This window comes from Rhinolophus sinicus, linkage group LG06 (genome assembly GCF_036562045.2).
Source record: "Rhinolophus sinicus isolate RSC01 linkage group LG06, ASM3656204v1, whole genome shotgun sequence".
Taxonomy (NCBI): Eukaryota; Metazoa; Chordata; class Mammalia; order Chiroptera; family Rhinolophidae; genus Rhinolophus; species Rhinolophus sinicus.
The window spans coordinates 159,383,179-159,408,879 of NC_133756.1; the positions used below are offsets into that span (position 1 = coordinate 159,383,179).

Here is a 25,701-nt window from a genome sequence, read left to right on the forward strand (position 1 = left end):
CAAGATTCTGGCCTAGCTTCCTCCTCACCGCCTCTCACTTGTCTTGAGTAAGTTCACATCTCCGAGCTTCAGTTTTCTCATCTGTTAAATGGGAATAAGAAGGGCTCTGACCTCGTGTTTGCTGGGAGGATTAAATGACTTGAGTATTCATAAAGCTCTAGGCAAGATCTTTATTATCGTGTGACCTCCTGTCCCACCAGAATGGACTGCTAAGTGGCTAGAACACAGGTTGGCTCACGGTAGGTGCTGGATGGATAAGTGGGGGATGGATGGATAGGTGAGTGGGTGGACGGACGGAAGCATGGACGGAGCAGAAGGAAGCTTTATCTGGCATCAGGAAACCTAGCAAAGGAAGGGGACATTTGAGCCCGATCCTGACGGATCCTGAAGGATGAAGAGCAGTTTGCTAGATGGGGAGGAACAGTCCTGGAATAGAGAGAGAGAGGGAAGAGAGGTTTGACGTGGTTGAGAAACGGAGACGCTTGGTCCCTCGGGCATGGGAGTGAGGCCCCCACTGCCTCCTCTGGTGAGCAGTCCCAATTCTGCTCCGCACGTCAGGGCTGCCCTCCAGGCGGGAGCCTCGCTCAGACTCCAAGAGGCCATTGTGTCCCAACTGAAAAGCCTTCGTGAATCTAGAATTATATAGCAGACCTTTGCCGGCTGCATGAAGACACCTTCCCCACTGAGGTTGAAAGATAATTTCTCTTTAATTGATTTTTTTTTTACCACTATGAACAGTAAAATAATATGAGAAAAATCTATGCTGCAATTTTTCCATTTGTGAAAACTGAAATTACACCTGCAAGCAATTCCCTCAGAGCATGGACCCCTCCCTCCTTTTACTTGTCTCATTTCTTTAAACGCAAGAAAACAGATACACATATTTTTCAAAATAGCTGAAAGTTTCGTGATTTGAGAAGGGGGCAAGGTGTGGAATCATTTCCCACACGACACGGAATACAGAGCTAGGGAGGGCACCTCTGATGAAAAGAGATTTCTGTAAATACATGAGAAAGCAGTTCTGTCGACACCTTCTTCTTCTGTCTATAAAATGCACGAGTGACACACAGGACATGTTTTAACACCCGACAATGAAGCTTCCCGCTCTCCACTGCTCACCAGTGACGACACTGGCAGCTTCTTTTTTGCAGGTTCTAGTGAAGCCCCCCCTTTTGAGCGCGCAGGCCTCCCAGAAGCAACCCTTCCCTTCAAACCCCGGGTCTGAGCCAGACAGGGATGTGTGTTCCCTGTTCCAGTGAGAAATGGTGGCTCTGAATCCATAAAACATACCCTAAATCCAACCCATCGACATCGACCAGCCACTTTTAGCATTAGCTTTAAAGACTGGCTTAACGTGAGATCCTGAAAGAAGAAACCGAAACTGCGGCGTGGCTCTCACTAAATTAACCCCGCCCGAGGCACAGAATCATGGTCCAGGAGGGCAGCACCTTTGCTTCTGATGAGATTTAGAGTCCGACCTCGGCCCGAGCGATCACATGTGATGTAAAATTGGCACAGAGAGGGCCCTGGTGCGTGCGCCTGGAGGCTTGACCTATGCCCTGTGACCCCGACTGCAGCAACCCCTTGGTGGCAGACAGGGGCACCGCGAATCACTCTCACCGCACGTGTCTTGTGCTCCTTGCAGGTGTTGAGGCCCCAAATCAGGTGAGACCCGACTTTCCCAGCCATCCACCATGGTGGTGGCACACCCCACCGCCACCGCCACCACCACGCCTGCCGCCACTGTCACGGCCACCGTCGTGATGACCACGGCCACCATGGACCTGCGGGACTGGCTGTTTCTCTGCTACGGGCTTATCGCCTTCCTGACGGAGGTCATCGACAGCACCACCTGCCCCTCCGTGTGCCGCTGTGACAACGGCTTCATCTACTGCAACGACCGGGGACTCACCTCCATCCCCGCCGACATCCCTGACGATGCCACCACCCTGTACCTGCAGAACAACCAGATCAACAACGCGGGCATCCCCCAGGACCTCAAGACCAAGGTCAACGTGCAGGTCATCTACCTGTACGAGAACAACCTGGACGAGTTCCCCGTCAACCTGCCGCGCTCCCTGCGGGAGCTGCACCTGCAGGACAACAACGTACGAGCCATCGCCAGGGACTCGCTGGCCCGCGTCCCGCTGCTGGAGAAGCTGCACCTGGACGACAACTCCGTGTCCACCGTCAGCATCGAGGAGGACGCCTTTGCCGACAGCAGGCGGCTCAAGCTGCTCTTCCTCAGCCGGAACCACCTGAGCAGCATCCCCTCGGGGCTGCCCCGCACGCTGGAGGAGCTGCGGCTGGACGACAACCGCATCTCCACCATCCCGCTGCACGCCTTCAAGGGCCTGGACAGCCTGAGGCGCCTGGTGCTGGACGGCAACCTGCTGGCCAACCCACGCATTGCCGACGACACCTTCAGCCGCCTGCACAACCTCACCGAGCTCTCGCTGGTGCGCAATTCGCTGGCCGCCCCGCCCCTCAACCTGCCCAGCGCCCACCTGCAGAAGCTCTACCTGCAGGACAACGCCATCAGCCACATCCCCTACAACACGCTGGCCAAGATGCACGAGCTGGAGCGCCTGGACCTGTCCAACAACAACCTCACCACGCTGCCCCGCGGCCTATTCGACGACCTGGAGAACCTGGCCCAGCTGCTGCTGCGGAACAACCCCTGGTTCTGCGGCTGTAACCTCGTGTGGCTGCGGGACTGGGTGAAGGCGAGGGCGGCCGTAGTCAACGTTCGAGGCCTCATGTGCCAGGGCCCCGAGAAGGTCCGGGGCATGGCCATCAAGGACATCACCAGCGAGATGGACGAGTGCTTTGACACCGGGTCGCAGGGTGGGGCAGCCAACACCGCTGCCAAGACCACGGCCGGCAACCACGCCTCTGCCACCACACCCCAGGGCTCACTCTTCACCCTCAAGGCCAAGAGGCCGGGGCTGCGCCTCCCTGACTCCAACCTTGACTACCCCATGGCCACGGGCGACGGCGCCAAGACCCTGGTGATCCACGTGAAGCCCCTGACGGCAGACTCCATCCACATCACATGGAAGGCCACACTCCCCGCCTCCTCCTTCCGGCTCAGCTGGCTGCGCCTGGGCCACAGCCCGGCCGTGGGCTCCATCACAGAGACCCTGGTGCAAGGGGACAAGACAGAGTACTTGCTGACGGCCCTGGAGCCCAAGTCCACCTATATCATCTGCATGGTCACCATGGAGACTGGCAATACCTACGTGGCCAACGAGACACCCGTGTGTGCCAAGGCGGAGACGGCAGACAGCTACAGCCCCACCACCACGCTCAACCAAGAGCAGAATGCCAACCCCATGGCCGGCCTGCCCCTGGCGGGCATCATTGGTGGTGCCGTGGCCCTCGTCTTCCTCTTCCTGATCCTGGGGGCCATCTGCTGGTACGTGCACCGAGCCAGCGAGCTGCTGACACGGGAGCGGGCCTACAACCGGGGCAGTCGGAAAAAGGACGACTATATGGAGTCGGGGACCAAGAAGGATAATTCCATCCTGGAAATCCGAGGCCCCGGGCTGCAAATGCTGCCCATTAACCCTTATGGCACCAAAGAGGAGTACGTGGTCCACACCATCTTCCCCTCCAATGGCAGCAGCCTCTGCAAGGGCACGCACACCATCGGCTACGGCACCACGCGGGGCTATCGCGACGGCGGCATCCCCGACATAGACTATTCCTACACATGAGGGCCCGCCGGGTATGCCCGCCCCAGCTCCCGCCTCCTCCTCATGTGGCGACCCCATGGCTTTGCTCAGCCTGCTGCCATCCGACAGAGCAGGAAAAAGAAACTCCATGACAACTTTCCCAGCAAAAAGCAGTTTGGGGAGGGTTGACAATTTTCTAGAACACCACAGTGAAAAAAAATTTTTTTTTAAAGAATAGAAAGCAGGAGTATTTGACGTTATACCAAATTATGCCAGTTGGGGAGGGAAGAACTAAAAATAATATTGCAGTAAGGGTTGGGTCGGGGTTTTTTTTTTCCTGAACTGGAAAGATACTACCTGTACAACGTCTGTGTACGCCTCATGCTCTGTTCAGGGCCGTCATAAAAGGACCGTCAGAGAGAAGCAGCCGATACGCGAAGCCCCCACGCAGCTCTCACTGCCGCCTGCTCGCTGGCAAAGACGTGATAGAAGATTTTCAGGCTCCTCACAAAGGAGAGGGGGAAGAAAAGATCTTTTGCTATGGAGATATTGTCCTGAAATCTCTTCCCTGGTTCTTTCCATACCATTTCCCTTCCAGATTTTCAGAAATATTGCGTCTTTCACTGCATTCTTTGAACAATGATATAGCCAATTAAAAAACAAACTTTCTTTTTCCTATCCTGAGACCCTCTTCAATTCCATGCACCATACTCTGTGGAAACCCCATAGAAGCTGTGGCTTTCCCGGCCACTCGGAGATGCATCTATCTACCTGTCTATCTCGATCTATGTCATGTCTAAATACAGACTGGTAGACAGAGCCACACAGATGGTCCTTACAGTACTTCTTGGGTCAGTTCATACCATTTCCTGAGACAATAGAGTTGCGAAAACATTGTTTTCTCCTAGCAATCATTGAGTAAGTAGACATAGTGTGTTGGGGATGGGAGTGGGGTGGAGGACGACGCTGTTCCTAAAGGTGGAGGTGTGTCTGTCCTGGACAGGTGGCTGGGGGGACCCTGGGCAAGGGGTACTTTCAGTTCATCCTATCTCAGGTTGGCCAGAGCTGAGCCACACTCCTTTCTGATGATATGGAGAAACTTCTTTTGACTGCCAGTGTCCTCATCTCCCCACCGCCCCACATTCAGTCACTCAGTAGCGACTTTCTCTTTGCTCTATGCTGCCTCCTGGGACAGGTGATTGGCACAGGGATGGGTTTTGTGTTTTGTTTTGTGTTAATACCAGCTGATTAGACCTAATGGTTTCCATGGCTGCTCAAACAAAGCCCAGAAAAAGACATGAAAATTCTCAGAAAAGCCCTGGCAGCTAGCACCCCCAAATACAGAACACTCAGCGTGCCCACCTTTGGGTGGGTCTGGAGATGGAAGCCCAGATCACCCTCTGAACATGCCAGCCTCCAAAAGGGTACTGACCGGAGCCCTCAGAAGAGTAAAGATTTTATTTCCTCCCCCTGGAACCAACGTTGTCATCATTTATCAACTGACAGTACAGTGTGGCGAGCCATGAGATTACAACGATGATGAAATAATGACAGCAAATCTGGAAAGAAGAGAGGAGAGGTGCCTGGGGTTTGGGTATCTCCTGCGTCCCAGCACTCGGGGGACCCCGGTCACCATCCATCAACGTGCCACCTGTCCTGCACCGAGCAGGTCAAAGGAGAGATGCTGGTCTGAGGACAGGGAGGATGAGAAGAGGTCCAGTTCCTGGCAGCGGTGTTTTCAAAAGGCCTCAACTGCTTTGACAAAAGCCAAAGGCGGGAGGACGAGACTGAACAGCAGTCGCAGGGCTGCCATGACAGGCTCGGGGCTGGCCACCCACAGGACATGAGAAGATGCGACTGGCAGCCTTCAGTGAATGGGGCGGTTTGAAAGAAATGGACACAACAGCTGCATGAGAGCAGTGGAGAAGAGACACGGGCTCTCCATGGCCTGGCCAAAGGGACAGTCTCACCAAATGGAGACTCCCAACTCTCGAGCCCCAGGGAGAGGCCAAGGGGCGTGGACGTATCTCATTCTAAAACAAGCCTTTTCTCCCTTTTCCCACTTGAATCATTTTTCTCATACAGTGAGGTCAGGAGAGAAATTTTTCCCAGCCTTAATTTCACGTCTGTGTAAAGACAGCCCTCCCTTTGGCCTGCAGTGGCCCCAGACACAGGTCCGTTCCCAGCAGCTCAGGGAGGAGGAGACGGTGCACCAGGGTGTGCGGGGCATTGGCTGGGGCACAGAAGTCCAAGGTCTCTGCTGTTTCTGAAAAGAGGGCCCCTCCCTCAAGGCACCACTCCTGCCTTCTGTCAGTGTCCCAGGAAAATCAGTCCCTGGCCACCGCACCACTGGCCCCCAAGTCCCCACTGCCCACATGTCACTTCTCCAGCTCACTCTAGGTCCTCCTTTCTCCTTTCTCCTTTCCCCATGACAGGCAGAGGTCCGATTATCCCCGTAGAGGCTACAAAGGCATTTGGGGAACAGCTGGTGGCCCGATGCAGAGGGCTGTGGGGGAGAACCTTGCCACCAGTGCCCTCCAAGACCAGGCTTAGGGATGAACTTTCCTTCCCCAGAGCACAAAGCAGGCCCAGGCAGGATGACATTGGTCACCAGCTCCCGGCTCCTGCACTAACTGAGCTCAGGCAGGGCTCACAAGGGGTTGCAGAGCCAAGCCCTGCCCGCCTCCTCCACCAGTGTAGGCACAAAGGACAGTGGAAACTCGCCCAGCTAGGGCCCTGGGACCCGCTCTCACCTTTTCTGCCCTAAGCATCCCGACATCTTCCCAGTATCCTTTCTGAGCGCGGGCTCCCAAATGTCTGTGATCTCACGTCCCCCCCAAGCCTAGAAGTGGGCCTGAAGGTCTTACTCTGAAACCCCATCCCCTCCTGGTCCACCTCCTCCGAGCTGGCCACACAACACGAGGGGGAAGGTGATGTTGCAGGATATGCAGCCTCCCCCACCCTGGACGCATGTGAGGACACGGGGCCCAGGAGACAAGTCCCGGGCCTGGGCCGCCACTTCTGTCGAGAGTCTCCCTCTGTGGGCAGCCATCCTGACCCTTGCGGCCTCTAACTAGTCAGAACCACCTCACTGGCCTCGGCGTTGATGAGTGTATTTTGCGGCATTTAAGGCAGATCTAAAGTTTTTGTGTGTGTTTTTTTAAAAAGCCCACGATAGGTCTTTGGTTAAGTGGTTTACCCTTCGTGGTAATTAGATGTAGTGACTGGGATCTCTTTTCTATTACATGGCAATTTTCCTTTAAATTTCCCCTTGGAAAAAAAAAAAAAAAAAGAAAGAGAAAGCAAGGAAGGAGAGAAGGCAGCAAGGCCAGGCGAGTCATTTGCATTTTGCGAATGAGGCCTGTTGTAAGCTCAGCTCAGGCGTGGGGCCCAATGTATGGGATGCTTAAGAGATTACTAAGAATAAAATCTATTAATTAGTCATACTCAATTCCGCAGACATGATGTGCATCAAAAGCTTCTTTTCTTCCCTTTTCTACTTCCCGCTTCCTGCAGCCTCCCGCGGAAGCTTCCTGGATCGCCTCCATGGTAACATGGCGCCCAGTGGCTGACTAGGGGGCCTCCCCACCCAGGGCAGGAGCTGGGACACTGGCTTCTTCCCACTCTGGGTGACGCTACCAGGGGAGGTGATAGCAGCTGGGAAGATGGCAGTGGCTGGGGGGGCCCAGGCTTCCCCACCCAAAGCCTACAGGCCATGCTGCCTTGTGCCTCTTCTCCCTCCCGTGAGGGGTACAGGGAGGCCCACCAGCCCCAACAATGGGGAGGCTTAGGCCCGGCGGAGAGTGAAGAAGGAGCAGGGAGGGTTCCCAGACGAGTGCAGGAAAAGTGTTTTGCGAATCCACGGCCTCTGTTTACCCTTCTGTAAAGTAGGGGAGGCTGAGACAGGGTTTAGCTTCACCCAGAAAAGCTGGGTGTTCCAGAGGCCAAGTGCTCCTCCCCTCCACTGATTCTGGAAAGTTCTAGTTGGTCCAATGCAGGTGACGGAGGCCCAGAGCAGGAGAGACGGAACAGGTGAGGGATCCCTATGGATCTGCGTGGGCTGACTGGGGCCTGAAGAAGGGGCTGGCAGCGAGCCCGGGACTGCATCTGAGCCTCCCTCCTTCATCCTGGGAGCCAGGGAGCCAGGGGAGGACACCACCACCCCTCACAATGGCAGCGCAAGTCCCAAAGCCAATCCACTCTACTCCAGAAACCTGCGACCTGCTGAACGTGCCAGGGAGAAGGACAGGGCATCTGAGGCTTGGGCCTATGAAAAAAAAGTACCAGGAAAACTGGATGCAGCAGGCAGGGAGAGACGGAGCTGGGCATCTGCTGAAAGGAGGGCCTGTGCCCCCCAAGGACCCGGCCAATATGAGCGCCCATGTCCCCTCCCGCACTCAAATCAGTGCAGGTGACAGGCGGCGGATGCCTGGGGCTGGATTGGCAGGAGTTGAGCGCTAACAAGCAATTCGCAGCCCCACGCAGATCTTCCAGAACGCAGAGGCGGCACCCTTTTTCCTAAGGAGGGATAAAAAGGCTTGAAAATGCAAATCATTAGCATTTACAACCAACCGAGTCTGCTAAATTGATTAGGAGAGATTAAACTCCTTGGAAGTGAAGGGAAAGGGGGATTTTTTTCAAGTTTTATGAACCTGCCCCCAGTGGCCGTGTGCAAAGCACAAATTTTCCGGGCTTGGCTCAGGGGCTGCCCCATTGCAGCTCCCAAGGAAGCTGGTCTGTGAGGGCTGACACCACATAGGCCAGAGCACTCGGGGGTACACTGGGCTTAATTAAGGGGCACACTGCCCTTGAGGAAAGCAGTTCTGCCTCCATCATGGGGCTTGTGCTTGGGACTCCAGGACAGGGCAGGTTACTTGGTCTACACAGGTCATTAAGCCCCCAGCCCCCAACAGAGACCCTACTCTTGCCCTTCAGATTCCGTTTGCCTTCAAGGGTCACAAGTGAGGGGAAGTGGCTGGTTCAGTCGCTTAGAGTAGGACTCTAGAGCCATGAGCGCCTCTGCTTCCTTACTGTTCCAGGGTCGGTCTGTTTCTGATCCATTCCCTGCAGTCAGTAAAAGGGGAGTGGGCTCAACTATGAAGGGAAAACTGAAGGGCAGGAAAGAGAAACTCTGGCCCAGAAAAGGGATCAGACAATGAGCTCTCCGTCACTAGGATCATTCAAGCACTTGACAGGGATATGGCAGGTATTTTCCAGCCGAAGCCAAGGCCTGGTTCTTTGACTAGAGGATCCTGGTTCCCACCCTTACTGTTTCATCTCCCAGGACCCTATAAGGAAGATAGCAAGAGACGATCGCTGTGCTGCTCAAAATGACCAGTGTCCCCTGAAAATCCCAGGGTAGGGCCGTCCTATAGCCAGGCCACCCAGCCTCGTCAGAGCTGCTTGTGGTACCAGAGATGCCGCAAAATTCCCATCCTCAATGTCCAAAAGGCAGAGAGAGAGCAAGTGCACACATGTGTCACTCCATCCCGGAGTCTGGACAGGGAGTTGGCGGGGAGGTGACCACCCACTCAGGCTGGCTTGCCGGAGGCCACCTCTGGGGCCTGGGGCTCTGGGGCCCAGGCTGCCTCCTGGGCCTGCTCCAGGTTCCAGGGCCCCTGCCCCACCGAGCTTCGCCGTCCCACCGGCCCTTTTCCCAACTCAACACACTTGATACTGGCAGCTCAATGCATCCGTCCCAGCCAGGTTGATGGCTGCCTGGGGCACTGTTCACTCTGCCTTTTTAAGCATTTGCCATTTCTTTTGAAATGTTCCAAGTACTTGCCTGAAAAATCCACATTTGCTTCTTTAAAAACACTCACAAAAAGATTCCCCAGGCTCTCGATCCCTCCTCTCTCTACTTTCTCCTTCTCCCTTTGCATTTTTAATGCTTTGTTTTTCTCTGGTTTTGTAAATTCCATTATCGCTGGGATCAGGCCCACTTTCCACCATAAATGGGATTTGCAGGTATCCCAGACGCCCGAGGCCATAGAGGCAAAGCCTTCTTTTCTCCCATCAGCGCAGCAGAGCCTGGGGCAGCTCCTGCCCTGCTCCCCCCCCCCCACCACCACCACAGTCATTCCCCTTCCACCACTTGTTACTGAAGTGCCGGCTTATGTGGGGAGGACAATGTGGGCAAACTGAAGGCACAGGGTGCCCTGCAGGGGACTCACATGGACCTGACTTCCTCGCAAAGCCAGCCCGAGGCTCTGTGGGCACCAGAGCCACCAGTGTGCTCGGGCCCATCCTTCCCACACCCACCCACACTGCCCTCCACACCTGAAAGCCCAAAAGGCCGAGCCTGGAGCATCCCTGCAGGAAGGTCTTTGCTGTCACTGCTCCTAAATCTCTTTTACAGCTGTCAGGATGGACAGCCAGTTGGGCAAGATGACAGGTCCCCAAGCTCCTCTGTGCTGGGTCACTGAGCCCAGCACAGCACTTGGCACACGGTGCTCGTCTCTTCTCTAACCTTCCTCTGGCCTCCTCGTCCGCCCTGCTTGCTGTCTGCCCCCACAGCTCAGCGCAAAGGGCCCAGGCAGGTGTTGCCAATGGCTTTCCTCCCGTCCTGCACCTGGTCTGCTGGCAGCCTGGCACAGGGAGGGGCTCCCTCTCTGAAGCATCTCACTCGGCTCTCCCTTGGACCCACCGATCACCAGCTGTGAGCTTGATGGGGAAATCCAGCCACTCTGCGAGATCCGGTGGCTGGCCTGGGGGTCTCAGTTTCCTCTCTCCAAGCAGAGCCTCAAGTGGATGACAAAGGGCAGAGAATTGAATGTCCTGCCTTGTCTGACCACCCTGTCAAGAGTCTCCACACCCTGAGTCAACCACCTGGAGGAACTAACCAGGCTTTATCTTCAAGACAGAGAAAAACAAATGCAACATGAACCGACAATCAAAGCCACAGTGGACACGGGCTGCCACACACTCATCTCCCTGAAGCTGGGAGGTCCAGAGTACATCTTACCTGTCCTGTTCGCAGGACAGGCTTGCAGAGTGGCCCAGAGACCACCCACCTCTGATTGGTCCAGTTTTTGAAAGGTTCTGGGTACCTCGGAGGAAGACACAAAACCCTGAAACTAGCCTTAGCTTTTTTTACCCCATCCAACATACCACCTGCCAGCAGGCCCGTGGCCTCACTAAGCAGCCCGCCCAGCGTCCAGGGCCTGGCGCTGGGCTGCAGTGTGTGTGGGGGGTTTCTTTGGACGGAGGACCCTGGTGCCTTCCAGCTCACAGAGCTGCTGAGAGCCATGGGGAGGAATCTGGACGGCCCAGCATTGGAGGTTTGTCATCTGAGAGGGAGAGATAGTGTGGAAGGTTGGGAGAGGCTACAGGTTGTGAACACAGGCGAGCCAGAGAGAGGGTGCAGTTGTGTGATCTGCAGACTGGAGCGGCCGACGCCTGCTAAATAGGAATGTCACCAGGCAGGTGTGAACAGAGAGGCAATGGGAAAAAGTATAAACTCAGAGAAACCCCACGCATACGCACTGCAGAGTGAATGTTTTTTAAGAGCCACCAACAGCAGCCTTTCCTGATGGGAAAGGTTGTTTGTATCGCATTTGGTATTGTTACACACTGGGCTCACCGGTGCTTTGTTCAGTCATCCATTCCCGGTGAGCTGAGGAGGAGGAAGCCTGGGAGGGGGCCTCAGCCAGACCCTGGAGAAGGGGTGGGTCCCTCTGCTACAGAAGGCGGGGTGCCCGGCCAGCTGAGGGCACAGGGAGCGCAGGCCTGGTCTCTCGCAAGCCTATGACCAAGGTCCCTTCTGGCATCTGAGGGATCCCTGCCCAGGCACCCCCACCTTCCCCTGAGCCCCTGCCCTTCCTCACCTGTAGAATCAGCCCCATGGGGCCACTTGGCCGCATGCTCCTTGCCTTTTATCCTTTTTCTGTGAAGGGCAAAGCAATCTTGGGGGCCTGAGGGATGGGACCACTCCCACTGCTGCCTGCTGCCACCTGAGACCCAGCTGGTTGACCAGGCCTGGCTCCGGGCCCACCTGCCTCACTCCCAACCTCACCACTAGATAGGGGATTTTGGAAAACGAAACACACAAACACCCACGACGGCGACAACACAAACCAAAGTGCACTGCGAACCACCCTCGGCCTCCTTCTTGTAGGTGCCTTGAAACTTCAATGTTGAGATGAATGTGATGAACTATTTAGTCCTATTTTCTGTTTGTCTGTTTTCATATAAAATGTCCAAGTCCACTTTCCTTGTCCTTTCTTGAAATAAATAGATTTAACTTTTACAGCCATCTCGCTGCTGACTCTTGGCTTGGGGCCCAGCATGCCAGGGCCAGGCGTCTGTCACACACACACTCAGCCACCTACACCCCATCCCCAGGCCTCGCTCCCAAGGGACAGCTCTACTGCCGGGTCCACTGGCCCAGAGGTGGCGGCCAGAGGGGAGGGGGGGAGAGACTCTGAGTTAGTAAGTTCCCCAGGGCACCATCGAAACCAAAATAATGATTCTGCTCCAAGACAGAGAGGGACCTCTGACCCCATCCCACAGGCCCCAAGAAAGGCAGACCGCCAGCTAAAGGCAAACTCCGAGAGGGTCTCCATGTAGAGACGTATTAACAGAAGCTGTGGATTATCCCATAAGAGGCCCAGGCACCCATGTGGTCACTCAGATAAGACTGGAACTGTACAGGACTTGGGGACACGTGCCATTCCTCCACCCGGTGAACAATTGCCTGGGTTCCCCCCATTAGATGCCCCTCATCCCCTAGATGTCCCCACTGAATTCACAACTCCCTAGGCCTTATCTGATATCTCAGATAAGGAAAGGAAAAAATAATTCTCCATGAGAACAATAGCAATTTCTACTAAATTTAACATAAAATAATTACTCATTACTTCTGTCTTAGATCTGATTTCACGTCTGGATACAGGTTAATGAGTTTTTCCTTATATTCCAAGAAAGCAAAGTTATTTCTCCGCGTGCCTTGGTGGTGGGTAGCCTGTCTGGGGTGATGCAGGGCGCTCTGACCCCACAGGCACCCCTCTCTCCCCTCACCTCTCATCCTCACCTCCCGCGCCCTGGGGGCAGGAGCCAGCCCAGAGTGACCATTGTAAACAGCGGCACATGAGGTGATCCCCCCAGAGCACCCAGCACACAGTAGGACTGCCCCACTCTTCCTCACTTGAGACCCTGGCACCAGGGCTGCCAAGGGCTCTTTCAAGAACACAGTCATCCAGCCTGTCAGTAGGTGTTTACTCAGGGCCTACTATGTGCTGGGGTTGGGGCTGAGGCGTCCTTCCTGCCTCATGGAAGGAGAGACGGGGCCCTGCCCTTGTCGGGGGTAGGCAGCACTCTGGAGATGAGGAGGACCTGGAGAGCGAGGGAGCGGGCACACCGCCCGGCAGAGCCCTGAGGCTCAGGCAGAAAGGCCAAGGCTGACTGAGCCTCCCTGTGGCAGGTACCACTTACCCAGTAAACGTACAGGACCCACCCACTGGCCCAGGCTCCGGTCACACCGCCCAGGCCCTGCCAGCTGATCGCGGCCACGCCCTTGAAGGCCCAAGGGCAGGACTGGGGGGCGGGGGGGATAGAGGCACAGACAGGCCTGCCCCCAGCTGGCCTCACCCTCTACGTACTGGCAGGCGTGCACAAACCAGGGCGCCCCTGGGGCTCTCCCCAAGCCAGGGCAGGAGGACTGGTTTCCCAAACTGTGTTCCTCAGCCCCTACAACTAATAGAGGTTCTGCGAGGAAGGGTTCACTGGGAAGCACTGGATTAATGCCACTGCTGTCCCAGAGGGCATTAATCCCGGTCCCAGAGGGCAGGGCCTTGGAGGCCCTTGGAACTAGCTTAGACCCACGAGCTCCAGCACTTACTCCCTGTGCCTCAGTTTCCACCTCTGTAGAATGCATGCTTAATAAGAGATCACTGTTCTTACAAGGTCTGACAATTAAGTTCGAGAACTCATCCTAGAAAAAGTGCTACACACCTCATTGCTGAATATCACTACAGTCACCTTCGAAGTCCTCCCCTTGGGAAGCTAGGTACGGACGCCAGCGCCTAGTCCATCCTTCAAAGCAATTTTGGAACTCTTTTTCTGGAATGGCCATCAGAGCTGTCGTCATGTTACCCTTGATGTCTTGAATGTCATCAAAATGTCTTCCTTTCAATATCTTCTTTATCTCCAGATAAAGAAAGAAGCTACTGGGGTCCAGATCAGGTGAGTAGGGAGGGTGTTCCAATACAGTTATTTGTTTACTGCCTGAAAACTCCCTCACAGACACAGTGCTGTGTGAGCTGGTGCATTGTCGTGATGCAAGAGCCATGAATTGTTGGCAAAAAGTTCAGGTCGTTTTCGTCTTTTTCACACAGCCTTTTCAGCACTTCAAACAGTAAACTCAGTTAACTGTGTGTCCCATTGGTACAAATTCATAATGAATAATCCCTCTGATATCAAAAAAGGTTAGCAACATCACTGCAGTAAGTTCACAAACTTAATTGTCAGACCTCGTATTTCTACCATCATGACAACACCGAGCCTGCTAACGTGTGCTAGGCTTTCTGGGTTTCCCTCCACTTGTCCAGGGCGTGTAGGCCCCCATCCCTGCACATCCAGCATCCCTGGTCCTCAGGCACGACGGCAAGCACTGAACTGACCGGCATTTCTTGCAAGGAGGCCCATGTGTCTCAGCAGAACCCTCAGGTCAGGACAGCAAAGTGCCCCCAGGTCTAGCACAGAGGAGAGGTGTCCCGGGGGGCTGGGAACTATTCCCCAAACCATCCCGACCACACCCAAGACCTGTGGCCTGCTCTCCAAAACCTGCCAGAGACGATCGCAGCCTGACGCAAGCTTCCAGCTTCAGGAGGAGGTCAGGGGGGGGGGGGGGGGGGCAGGGGGCGGGGATCTTAGGTTTAATAAGTGCCCACGGGGAATGAGAGGCCCAGACAAAGTTGGGCCACACAAGAGGGACTCACCAGAACCCCTGAGAGAGTTTCCAGGATCTGTATTTGTGGTCAATGGAAATAAGACACTCCAAACGTAACTGATCCTTTCTAAAAAGGGGTAGGTGGCTGACAGGCAGCGAGCCCCACCCCATCCTCAGAGGACTGCCAATAGAGCTGGCCAGTCCCTCAAAGGCACGAGTTCTGTGAGGCAGAAGGAACCAATGAACCTGCAGTGCCTCCGTCTGCCTACCATGTCTTCAGATGGACCCCAGGAGACGGGTGGTCTCCCTGCAAACCTGGGACCCTCCCTGCTGCAGCTCCTGCTGTGCTGTACTCCAACCAAGCAGCTTCCGGCCCTTTCCTTCACCAAGAAATCTCAGGACATGCATATCACTGTGGTTACAGACAGGTGTGGGGTAAGACCCCAAGTGGCTGCCCTGCAGCCAAGGGGTACCCCAAAGCCCAGGGCCCCTGCTTCTTGTATTCAACTCTGCCTGTTTGGTCAGAGTCAGAACTAAAAATTTGTTCAAATGGGAGAAAGAGTGGGTGGCTGCTACCCCCTGTACCTAGACCCCACTCTCACCTGGCAACCACCCGTTTCCAGAAGCTTCCTTTCCCTTGCCCCCACTTCCCAGGAGGAGTCTCTGGCTTCACCAAGCAGCCTAGAGAAGAGGTGATCAAATCTGGGAAGGTTCTAATACCCCAAACCGCAACCCCCCGAATTCTGTGGCCTGTTCTTAGTGCTCAGCCTGGGAGATCCCAGAAGGACCTGAGGTCACTCAGCCAGCCCTAAGGCCTGCCTCAGTAGGTCTGGGTGGAACTTGCTCATCCACTTTCAGGTGCCCCAAACCAAATGTGCTCCCGGCCCGCTGGCCGCATCCCCTTCCCTCTTCCACAGCCCTCATCCTCTTGTCCACAGCACCTCCTGCCCCCATGTCAGGCACCTCTGAAGGACCCTCTGCTTCCGAGACTCAATAAGGAGGCTCTCTTGAGCCGCTAACTGACAGCACAAATGAAATCCCGGTGCTCCTCCCTCAGAGATTTACAGGGGAAGTGAAATCTTATTTGCACTGCTGCCAAGCCTGGGACGCGATGAAATTATGCTTCGAGAAGAGACCCAGCCAGCTTCTCACAGAAGCGGCTGCATCGGAGATGGGCTTATTAAAAGCCACAGTGGCCACATTTCAACCTGTTTCAGGTGTTAAGTAATTTACTGCCACCCAGAATTCAGTGGTAGGTTTTTATCATTTTTATTTCCACAATGCAGGTGAGTGCCCCCAAGAGGTCCCTGCACAGGGACCTGCGGGTCTAAATGCTCCCTGCCTCCCAGCACTGCAGAGGGAAAAGAGGAGCAGGAGTCTGGGAGGGGGGCGAGGATGGGGGCCGAGTGGCAGCAGATGGCCCCGCTCTCCCCAGGGTTACACCAGGCTTGTCCAAAGCCCAAAATGACAGGCAGGGGAGGTTCTAATACCCCCATCCCATATTTGGGGGACCAGTGATCCCCTCAAGACTCTGCAGGTTTTTCCCAAAGGCAGAAATAGTATGAGCACTGTGAAAGCAGAGACTATCTCTGTCTCAGCACATGACTGCCAACCACAGGATCAACAAGTCTTTATTGAGCACCTACTGTGTGCCAGGCCCTGTTCAGATAGGGGACACAGCAGTGAATAGGGACCCCAAAGGTCCCTGCCCTCACGTTGTGCTGTTAAATGTTGAATAAATATTTGTGGTTGGTTGACTGAAATCTCTGTCACTGACGTGACACTGAAAAGACACTGACGTGGGAGGCACCAGTGGTGGTGGTGGGGGGGTAAGGAGACAACTCACTTTACTGAGCATCTGCTACGTGCCAGTCACTGTCGCAGCCCTGTCACAAACGAGGCACAGAGCTTTTGGGTGCCAGTGCCCGGTGCCTTTCATTGCTCTGGAGAAGTGTGGTAAGGGGCCCAGGCTCTGTCTTTCCCCTTCCCTGACCCACTAAACTCCTGGGGAATGCACAGCCTCCCACTCACAGAAAGCTAGGGGCAAGGAGCCATGCGGTCTCGGACTCACAGACACAAAGGGTCACTTCTCAGCAGTGCCGGGCCCAGAGCTGTTTGGTACCTGCCAACATTGGGGGATTAAGCCTATTATGGAGGCTCCAGGGCGCTAATCCAACGCCCTTTCTGTCGCCCCATTTCTCTACCTGTTTTCAGATACTCCAGGAAGACCAAGGGGAATCTTCAAAGTCCAGGCTGAGCCAAGAACAGAAATTCTTTAATTAGCTTTCCCTTGGACCGGGGCCTGGTGAATGGATCAGTGGTGAGGGGGAGGAAAAAGGGAACAGGGACCTCCCTAAAACTAAGATTACATACTGGGGGTGACGGGCTGAGGGGCCATCGTGGGTCCCCAAGCAGGCCCTCTCCCGTCGGCGGCTCCCCAGGGGCTGGCAGATGGAACCTGTCACCAGGAAGACATGGGACATGTGCTCTCAACAAGTCTGCGGTCCCCGGGAAGCTGGCGCAGCGAGACGCTTGGCACAGCTGGGCTGTGCGCCTGGGTGTCCTAATGAGTGCACTTCCTCCCACGTGGCTGCCCAGATCTGAACCTTCGTAATCAGGGCAGATTTCCTAAAGGGACACCCATCTGTGAGAGGCAAGGTAGTGTGGCCTGATGGCTCCAAGCACCAGACATCTGTCACCATGTTCCACACTCTTATCCCCATTTTCATGCAAGCAAACTGAGGCCTAAGAAGCTTGCCCAAGGCCATGGTGACATGAGTTAGCATTGCAGCCAGGTCTGTCCAGGCTGGTCCCACAGCCCTGAGTCCTGGTCCATGAGGCCTCATGAAAAGGCCTGACTGGGAGTCTGTGAGCCTGGAGGGAAAGGCATAGAGGAGCTCCCACCAGAAAATGTGGGGAAGTAGGCCTCCCAGGCAAGCCTCCTCCAGGAAGCCTTCCCTGACCTGCCCACCAAAGCACTTACACACCCAGTGCTGTAACCCTGTTGTCCCTACGATGCAGCCAGTGCCTTTTAGAGGCAGGGACTGGGTCTTTATCATTTCACACTCTCCGAAAGAAGGATCTACAGCCACCTCAGCCTGGGGAGCCTGACTGGGAGAGAGGAGCCTGGAGGAGGCTGGGCCCTGGGAGCAGGATGACAAGAAGGAGGGAACCAGAGAGGAGGCTGCCCAGCACCCCAGGAGCTGAGCTCCAGGCCAGCGTCCCCCTCAGGTCCAGGCTCTCCTGCTGGTTGGCTTTGCTCAGGAAGGTACAAGAGAGGTAGGCTGGTAGGAGGAAATTCAAGAACTCAGAGACCCAGATTCCTGGGGTCTGAAGCTGTTTAAAGTATGACGTGTGCTCCCCCCGCCCCCAACAAAAGTAGTTCTGCTCTCTGCTGTGGTCTGGCCATGCTGGGCTCTGAAAATAAGGGCTGCCCTTGGGCGCAGGCAGAGAAAGGGCCTGTGGGGCCCCCCGCCTCCCTCTGGCGTCCCTGCTCCTGGTGCAGCAACCTGATCCACGCCCAGGGCTCCACCTTGGGCCCATCTGGGATGCTCCCCCTGACTCCCCCTTCCTGACCCTCCGGGCAAGTCTGTCCAGGGTCAGGTCATTACAGGCTCTGCGAAGCTCCCTCCGGTGTCCCAGCTGCCTGTGCCACATCTCCCTTGCTCCTGGCTGCAGCCCCAGCATCAGCAGCTGCTGAATGAACGAACACAAAGCTGAACGAACAACTGTGCCGTGGAGCACACAGGAGGGATGCTTAACCCAGGTCAGGAAAGGTTCTTGGAGGAGACGACATCCAAGTTGGGACCCTAGAGCATGACCAGAGCCAGCCAAGTGCCAACGGGAGGAAAGGGTAAAACCCAGAGTCACCGCAGAGCAGCAGGAAGCAGCATCCACCCCACCAAAGGCCAGGCCCAGAAAGCCCATGGCCGCAGCCAAGGAAGTGTGTGGACTCCCAGGGCAGAGGGCAAGGCCAGAGCAAGCAAGGGACGCGAAGGTGGGGGCGGTGGCCTTGCCAAGACTTACTGTGAGCAGAGAGGCATTCTAGGTGTTTTCTGGCACAAAGCAAGTATGTCCAAGCACCTACTATGTGACGGATTGGTCAAGCCGCTGGGGGTGAGCCGGGAAAGGGCCCGCCTCCCTCTGCGCCTGCGTGCAGCAGTGCTTCCAGCCTCGCCTCGCCAGCGAGAAGAATGATGTCTCTTATTTCAATTAGCCTTTTCTTGATTACTAGCGAAGGTCTGCATCTTTTCACTTGTTTACTGGCCATTTGTTTTTCCCCTTCCGGGAATTGCCTGTCCATATCTTTTGCCCATTTTTCTTATTGATTTGTGAGAGCTCTTCGCATATTAAGAGAGGAGTAGAGAAGCAGCCTTCTCCTGGGGCAGACCCTCAGGGCCTCAGTCCCAGGAAAGGGGGAAGGATCTGAGTGCATTGCTGAGTGCTCCCACTGAATCTCTACACCCCCGCCCAGCTCCCAACAGTCAACTCTGCCAGAAGATGAAGCACCTTCTGCAGGTGGGAGCCCCCGCCAGGCCTGCGTCTCATCTGGCAAAACCCAGAGGGCTTATTTTTTACTTATGTGTGGCTGGCAGGGTGCCTCCGATGGCACCCGAGGGAAGCCAGCGGTGTTGCTGGGCATCTACTAGGAGGAAGGGATGATTTTCGCCATCCTAGGCCAATTCAGTCGGGACCATCTGACAAAAAAGGCAGGTCCCAAAGCCCCAGGCTGACTCTCCCACCAGAATGCCAGGACCGCTCTGTCACACACCATGCCTGCCCCCTGCTTCTAGCTATGATGGGCCCTAAAGAGTGACCCAGGACCAGGAAGACACATCTGAGATCTGCCCCTCGCCCTCTGCCACCTGACCTTTCAGAGCCAGAAGTAACCCTGCAGTTTATTTTCCCTGCCACACTTTCCATATTTCAGCGGACAAATAACGCAGGCCATAAAACTGATTTCCAAAGACTATAAAGACAATAACATTTAGGGAGCCAGGAAAAATAAAGCCCCTTCTTTCCTGGAGTAATGGCTGCCAGGAGCCCTCATGGGGCCTTTTCTGCACCTGGGGGTGGCACGGCTCAGGGCCAGCCCACAGACTTCCCTGCACCAGGTGGTAAATGGCTGCTTGGCACATGTTTCCGAGGGGCCCATGGCAGCCAGGGAAACTGCAAACTGCCTATTTACCTCTTCCCTGACTCCCCTGCTTACAGCTGCACCAGCTCCCCAAGAACCAGGGACGCACTGGCACCCCATGCCACCCCCCCTTTCCCCATTCCGCACACCAGATTGCAGATCGCACGCCACTGTCCTGGTGCCAGCCAAAGTCACCCCACTACAGCCAGAGCAGGAGAGACTCCCTGCTGAGTGTGGCCTGGTGGGCTGCCTGGATAGCCAAGCCCATCGTCCTGCTCTGCACCACGCTTGGGTGAGCCCTCCAGGAGGGCAAGCAACACGAACACAAAGGTGGCCACCGTGACCTCTGGGTGACAGAAGGGGATGGGGGCCCTATGGGGACCTGGAAAGCTCAGCTCTCCTCCAAGCTCTCCAAACACCCATTCCTGGGCTGATACCATGCCCACTAACCAGAAGGACACCTACAGCTACAAGTGGTTACCACATGCCCCCTCCCCCCATTCATTCACTCACTTATTCATTCAAAGATGATGTGACAGGGGCCACCGGATGGCTCAGGTGGTTAGAGCGCGAGCTCTGAGCAACAGGGTTGCGGTTCGATTCCCACATGGGCCAGTGAGCTGCGCCCTCCACAACTAGATTGATGACAACGACCTGCCACTGAGCTGCGGCTGAGCTCCCGGGCGTCTGGACGGCTCAGTTGGTTAGAGCAGGAGCTCTCAACAACAAGGTTGCTGGTTTGACTCCCACATGGGATGGTGGGCTGTGCCCCCCCCCCAACTAGACTGAAAACAGCAACTGGACTTGGAGCTGAGCTGCGCCCTCCGCAGCTCAGCTGAGATTGAAAGGACAACAACTTGACTTGGAGCTCATGGGTCCTGGGAAAAAACACATTGTTCCCCAATCAAGTCCTGTCCCCCTTCCACAATAAAATCTTCAAAATTAAAAAAAAGGTGATGTGACAAAGTAGAGAGTATGCAGGAAACACAATGAGAAGATGTGGTTCAAGCTTCCTGACTTGTCCGGAGACATGTCAAATTACAGCCCAGTACCAGAACCTCCCAACCTGAAAAGTGGGAGGGAATACTGAAAGCTACCTCCCAGGCCATTTTCATGATGATTTTCCTGGGCTCAGAGCTTTGCTGGACCAGGCTGGGACCAATATCTGCTGCTGTGGGGCAGGAGGCTGGGTCAGGTATGAGGGCAAATGACCCAATGGACCAAATGACCCTGACAGTCCTTTCCAGGTAAGGAAAGGTCAGCAGACAGCGCATCTAAGCAGTAAAAACCCCACCCTCAGGGAAGAGCCACTGTGCAGCCAACAGATCCACAGCTGGGGGTGAGAGAGGGCCCCCCCCCCGTCTGTAGGGGCACCCAGATGGCTCTCAGGAGCCCCCTCTCAGAAGTCACTCCTCCTCATTCTCCTCCAGGATTAAAACATGTCAGGACATGGAATTAGCCGCAGCCTCCGCCTCTGGCTTAACCACAAAGATGCAGAAGGAGAATCTTCCAACCAGGACCAACCCCCTGCAGAGGGTATCCCCACAGTCTCTGTGGGAACACCACGCGTGGGGAAGTGGGGTATCAGCCCCCAGGAGCCCCGGAGTGGGTTTCGAGGGGTTCTCAGGCTGGCTGTAGGGCTGTAAACCGGCATTTGCATGGAGAGCGCTCGGTGATTCTGGAATTTATGCAGCTGCCTGTGTGATTCCTAAGGCGAAACGAATCTCTAGGCCGCTTTTCTCAGCAGGAACAAGTCTTTTCTTCAAATCGATGGTGACACATTTTTAAACTGCCATATTAAGGAGGGAAAGATTTTGCCGGCCCCCCGTGGGCTACCCTTATTAGTCACTGGCTCATCTGAGAGGAATTACAGTGGCAGACCCAGTGGGCCTGGGCAAGGCAAGAGGCCCAGAGGCCAGGCTGGCAGACATGGGAAAGGACAGCAACAAATAAGAGGGCAGAAGGCACCTCCCAAGTTGCAAGCAAAACCGTGTGAGGGAAGGTGCACTTAGGGAGGGAGACTGGAGAGGGCTCTGGAACAAGGTAAGAAGCATCTGTAGGGAAAATAAAGAACAGCTGGTAAGGGTAATACAGGGAGAGAATGGAGAAAAAAGGGAGAATGTAGAAATAAAAAGAGTCATTAAGCTGAAGTTTAAATTTATTTCCAAGTATGGAGTTATAGAACCTAAAATCTTGTTTCCCATTTCGCTATGGCTGCCAGGAAGCTCAAAGCCACATTTTATATTCATTTGTAATAGATTTGCTCAGCCTAGTTTTAATTTGGTTGGGACCAAGGTAGATGCCAGGAGCCAAGCTGCCCCAACCAGTCATGAAGAGTATAAAATACAAGTGTAGGCATAAAATACAAAGCCACACTGCCTCCCTTGATAGACCAGACACCAGCATCGAGTGGCAGGTGGTAGGGCTGACTGGAGGGCCACAACCAGGAATCCAGCAAGAGGCTGGCAGGTTCGAAAGCATGTGCCAAGGACGTGCAGGCCAAAGGGCTCCAGGCATGGCTGAGCATGGGGCACATCCTTATCAGGTGCCCAGGTCAGCGTCATCCCTTGTCCCTTGTCTTTTTGTGTCTGTTTTCATGGTTCCTTGATTTTATTATACCTATTTTTCAGTAGAAATAGGTAGGTTAAACATTTTAAAAAATCGATTCCAGCTCAAACACCCACTTTCTCAGTGATAACAGTCCCCATTTATTGAGTTCCAATGACTTGTTGCATTTGCATGCAGCCTCTCGATCCTCTGAACTACCTTTGGAAGGGACTTTGCTCTGCAAGGTTTACAGCTGAGGAACCCAAGGCTCAGAGGAGAGGTGTATCCTGGTCAAGGTCACAAGAGCTCATAAGTGGCCATGGCAGCCCTGTCCTGTCTGTCCTCTGACACCCCCCACTCTCACCCCCGAGCCCCAGATCCCAGCACCCTGCTCTGTACCAGAGGGGACTCCCACCCCACTTGTTAGGAGGGAGCTGAAGCTGTGTCAAGATCGAGGCTGAGGAGGCACTGAGAGGTGACCAGGTGACCCCCGGAATTCCATCACCCCCTGGCCCTGCCTACAATGCCCTGATTCCCTCCCTGTCAAACCCCAAATCTTCAGGCCATGACCCAGGAAAGTTCCCAGCCAGCTGCCAGACGGGATTTAGCTCCTATGACAGTCAAAGCTGCAAAGCTCCCGTCGCAAATGTCAATTCTGGGCCATTTGCTTCATAGATTTTAATGTTCCTGTTTCTCCTCAACATCCTCAGTAAGGTAGCTCTCGCTTTTCAAAAGGGATGTGGCGTTTGATGATGTTTAAACCATCGTGAAATACAGCCAGGCGGCAATAATAAAACAGACGCAAGCCCTGCTGGCAGGGGAATGGCTGACAGCCGGGCCTCTCTCTTCCCACATGCTATGCACAGCTAAGCTCCTATTTTTATGGCACTTACAATGTCCGAGAGGGGGAGGAAGCAGCAGTGGAGAGAAGGGTGGGTGCTGCTCTACAAGGACTACTTATTGCCATTGGGAGCGGGGTGCAGCTGATGCGGTTTTAATGAACCAAAGCAGCGGTGCCAGCCGGGTGTCCTGGTGGACGCAGGCCGGCGGCGTCCACCACCCGCCACCACCCTCAGCCGCATCTGTGCTTGCTGCCTCCCACGCCCACTGCCAATCCGGCTCCACTTCGCACTACCTGTCCTCCCCCAGGTATGCAGCCACCAAGCTCCCAGTTCCCAAGTCCTCACTGGCTTCTGCCTCCTGACACCCGCACGTACACATAAATAGCTGTGCCCCTCCCCTGCTTCCTGTGCAAGGAGCAAGAGTCCCACACGTAGCTTCACCCACTGGGTAGCCTGCTTCCACCCAAGGGTCTTCGGAGGCCACAGGAGCTGTGGGGAAGGTGCTCTCAGGCCGCCCGCACCGCAGTGGGCAGCAGCCACGTGCTGAGTCCAGTCCCGGCCTGGAGTCCCAGCATGAGAGGACTGCGCGCCTCCAAGGCCTCGCGCTGAGTGGGCAGGAGAGTGAGATGCCTCACTAATAAGAACAGTTATCGTTACTGAGCCCCTGCAGCACGCAAGGCATTGGAGGCAGTAATTCGTTTTTTCCTCTTAATCTTTCTATGAATCGCACATGTGGAAACTGAGGCCTGGAGAAGCAGAGTTAGTGGAACTGGATTTTACTGTAGTCTGTTTTGTGAGTAGCCATGGCCCTGGCCTCCAGGGCATCCAAGACTGGCCCATACCACACCCGGGGGCCTCCAGCTCAGGCCGGGCTGCCCGCTCCCCAGGACAGCTGCTCCCTTTCAACAAACAGTAAATCAAGACTGCAGGGAAAGGGGGCCTGTGTTGGTGCTACCACAGTCACTGGAAACAGGGCTGCCATTGGGCCTAAGGAAGAATCAGGACAAATCTTTTGCAAAACAAATAGATGAGCCCAAAAGGTGAGCTTCTGAAGTGCAGGGAGCCCCGAGGAGGGGAGCGGGAGGACAGGCTGGAGGCTGCAGGGGAGCCCGAGACCCTTAGGCTCTGCCAGCTCAGACTCAGCCACGGCCACCAAGCCCTGGCTGCGAGTGCTTCCATCACAGGCCTCCCAGGGAGGGAGAGCACGCCCCGTCTTGCCCCACTACCTCCTGGCCCCACACAGGCTGTTCCCGTGTGACACACACACCCTTCCCCACAGAAGGCAGAGCAGATACTCAGAGCCCTGCTGCAGAGGCAAGGGAGGGGCCTAGAGGGGCCTAGCCCACTTACCCTGCACCCTCACAGTCAGGAAACGCCAAATACAAAAGACTGACGGACAGCAGGGGCCCGGCCCTCGATCACCCTGGGCCTAGACTCTTCAGTTCACCAAAGGAAGGAGGTACCCTCAGCCTGCCCGGCGGATGGAGGGCCCATCCCCTGTCCCCAGCCCAACCAAGTGCTGGGTGGACAGCAGGCCGTGTCCTGAGAGCCTGAGCAGTGCTCCCGGAGAGGCAGCAACAGCAACGAGCACAGAGCTGGCATTTTCGCAAGCGTTTCCTCTGTCCCAGGTGTTGTACTGAGCTTCTCCACCAGCTGTCTCCTTCCACACTCATAGCGGCCCAACGGCGTGGGTCCTAGTGCCCTCTTACCCGTTTTACAGATGAGAAAACAGGCTGAGAGGTTACACAGCTGGTATACAGTGGAGCTGAGACTCATACTCAAGACTGTAACTCCCAAACGCAGGGTCCTGTGATGGAGATTCCAAAGCAGATGGGGGGCCGTCTGGGGTGGGAGGTGAGGAAACAGGACTGGATCCTTTGACTCTCTTTTAGGCCCTGTGATGTCCTAGAGACCAACTCAAGCTGGGACCAGGCCAGGCCTCACCCAGGAGGCCCCAGCGTCAGGGTGAGCGTGCATGTGAGCCCACCCTAGGGGTCTAGAGAGAGCATATTCAACTCAGCACCCCTGCAAACTGCATTGTCTGCATAAGGATGGGTGTTGAAAGGGAGGTCAGGGAAACCCACCCAGTTCCTGGAGGAGGTGGGTGTTGCCCGGTGGCTTCCACATGCCGCACCAGACCCCTTCACCTCCTAGGGACAGGGTGCCCTTCCGTTAAGTGGGCAGGCGAGCCACAGCCTCCTGGGGAGGCCTGAAGCTGGCCGGACAGCCCTTGGCCACGCGCTGGCGGATCTCTCCGGGAGAGCAAGCCCTTTTCATGCTTGGCCAATTTAATGTCCCCATTAATTTCAAAACACACACATTCTCACAAGCTCTGGCCTCCTCAGCTCAGTGCTCAGTGTGGAGAGCGCTTTGGGGATGCCGGCGGGTGCACAGGTGCGGGTACTGAGGCCAGAGGGCCTCAAGGACAGGGGCAGCTGGACACAGCGTGCTCAGGGCCTCTTGGCAGGGGGCAGTGGGCAGCAGAGCCTCACAGGTGCTTCCTGACCGTGATCTGTCAGGATGGAGAGAAAAAGGGCCCTGTGCAGGCAGTCAGGAAGGCTTTGCGGCTTTCCTGCTGTGTGACCCTGAGCAGGTCACCGTCCCTCCCTG

The 25,701-nt window shown here is 55.4% G+C and overlaps 2 protein-coding genes across 8 annotated transcripts in view; one reads left to right on the forward strand and one right to left on the reverse strand.

The window, feature by feature from the left end:
* FLRT1 (fibronectin leucine rich transmembrane protein 1) overlaps window positions 1–11,931 on the forward strand; it is a 78,268-nt gene extending 66,337 nt beyond the window's left edge. For all 3 annotated transcript variants that reach the window (XM_074336539.1, XM_019717845.2, XM_074336538.1), the window contains one exon: window positions 1,646–11,931. In XM_074336539.1, the coding sequence (XP_074192640.1) occupies window positions 1,695–3,719 (2,025 nt within the window). In that variant the 5' untranslated portion in view covers window positions 1,646–1,694 and the 3' untranslated portion in view covers window positions 3,720–11,931. The remainder of the gene's footprint in view (window positions 1–1,645) is intronic.
* MACROD1 (mono-ADP ribosylhydrolase 1) overlaps window positions 1–25,701 on the reverse strand; it is a 143,931-nt gene that overhangs the window by 99,329 nt on the left and 18,901 nt on the right. The window lies entirely within an intron of this gene.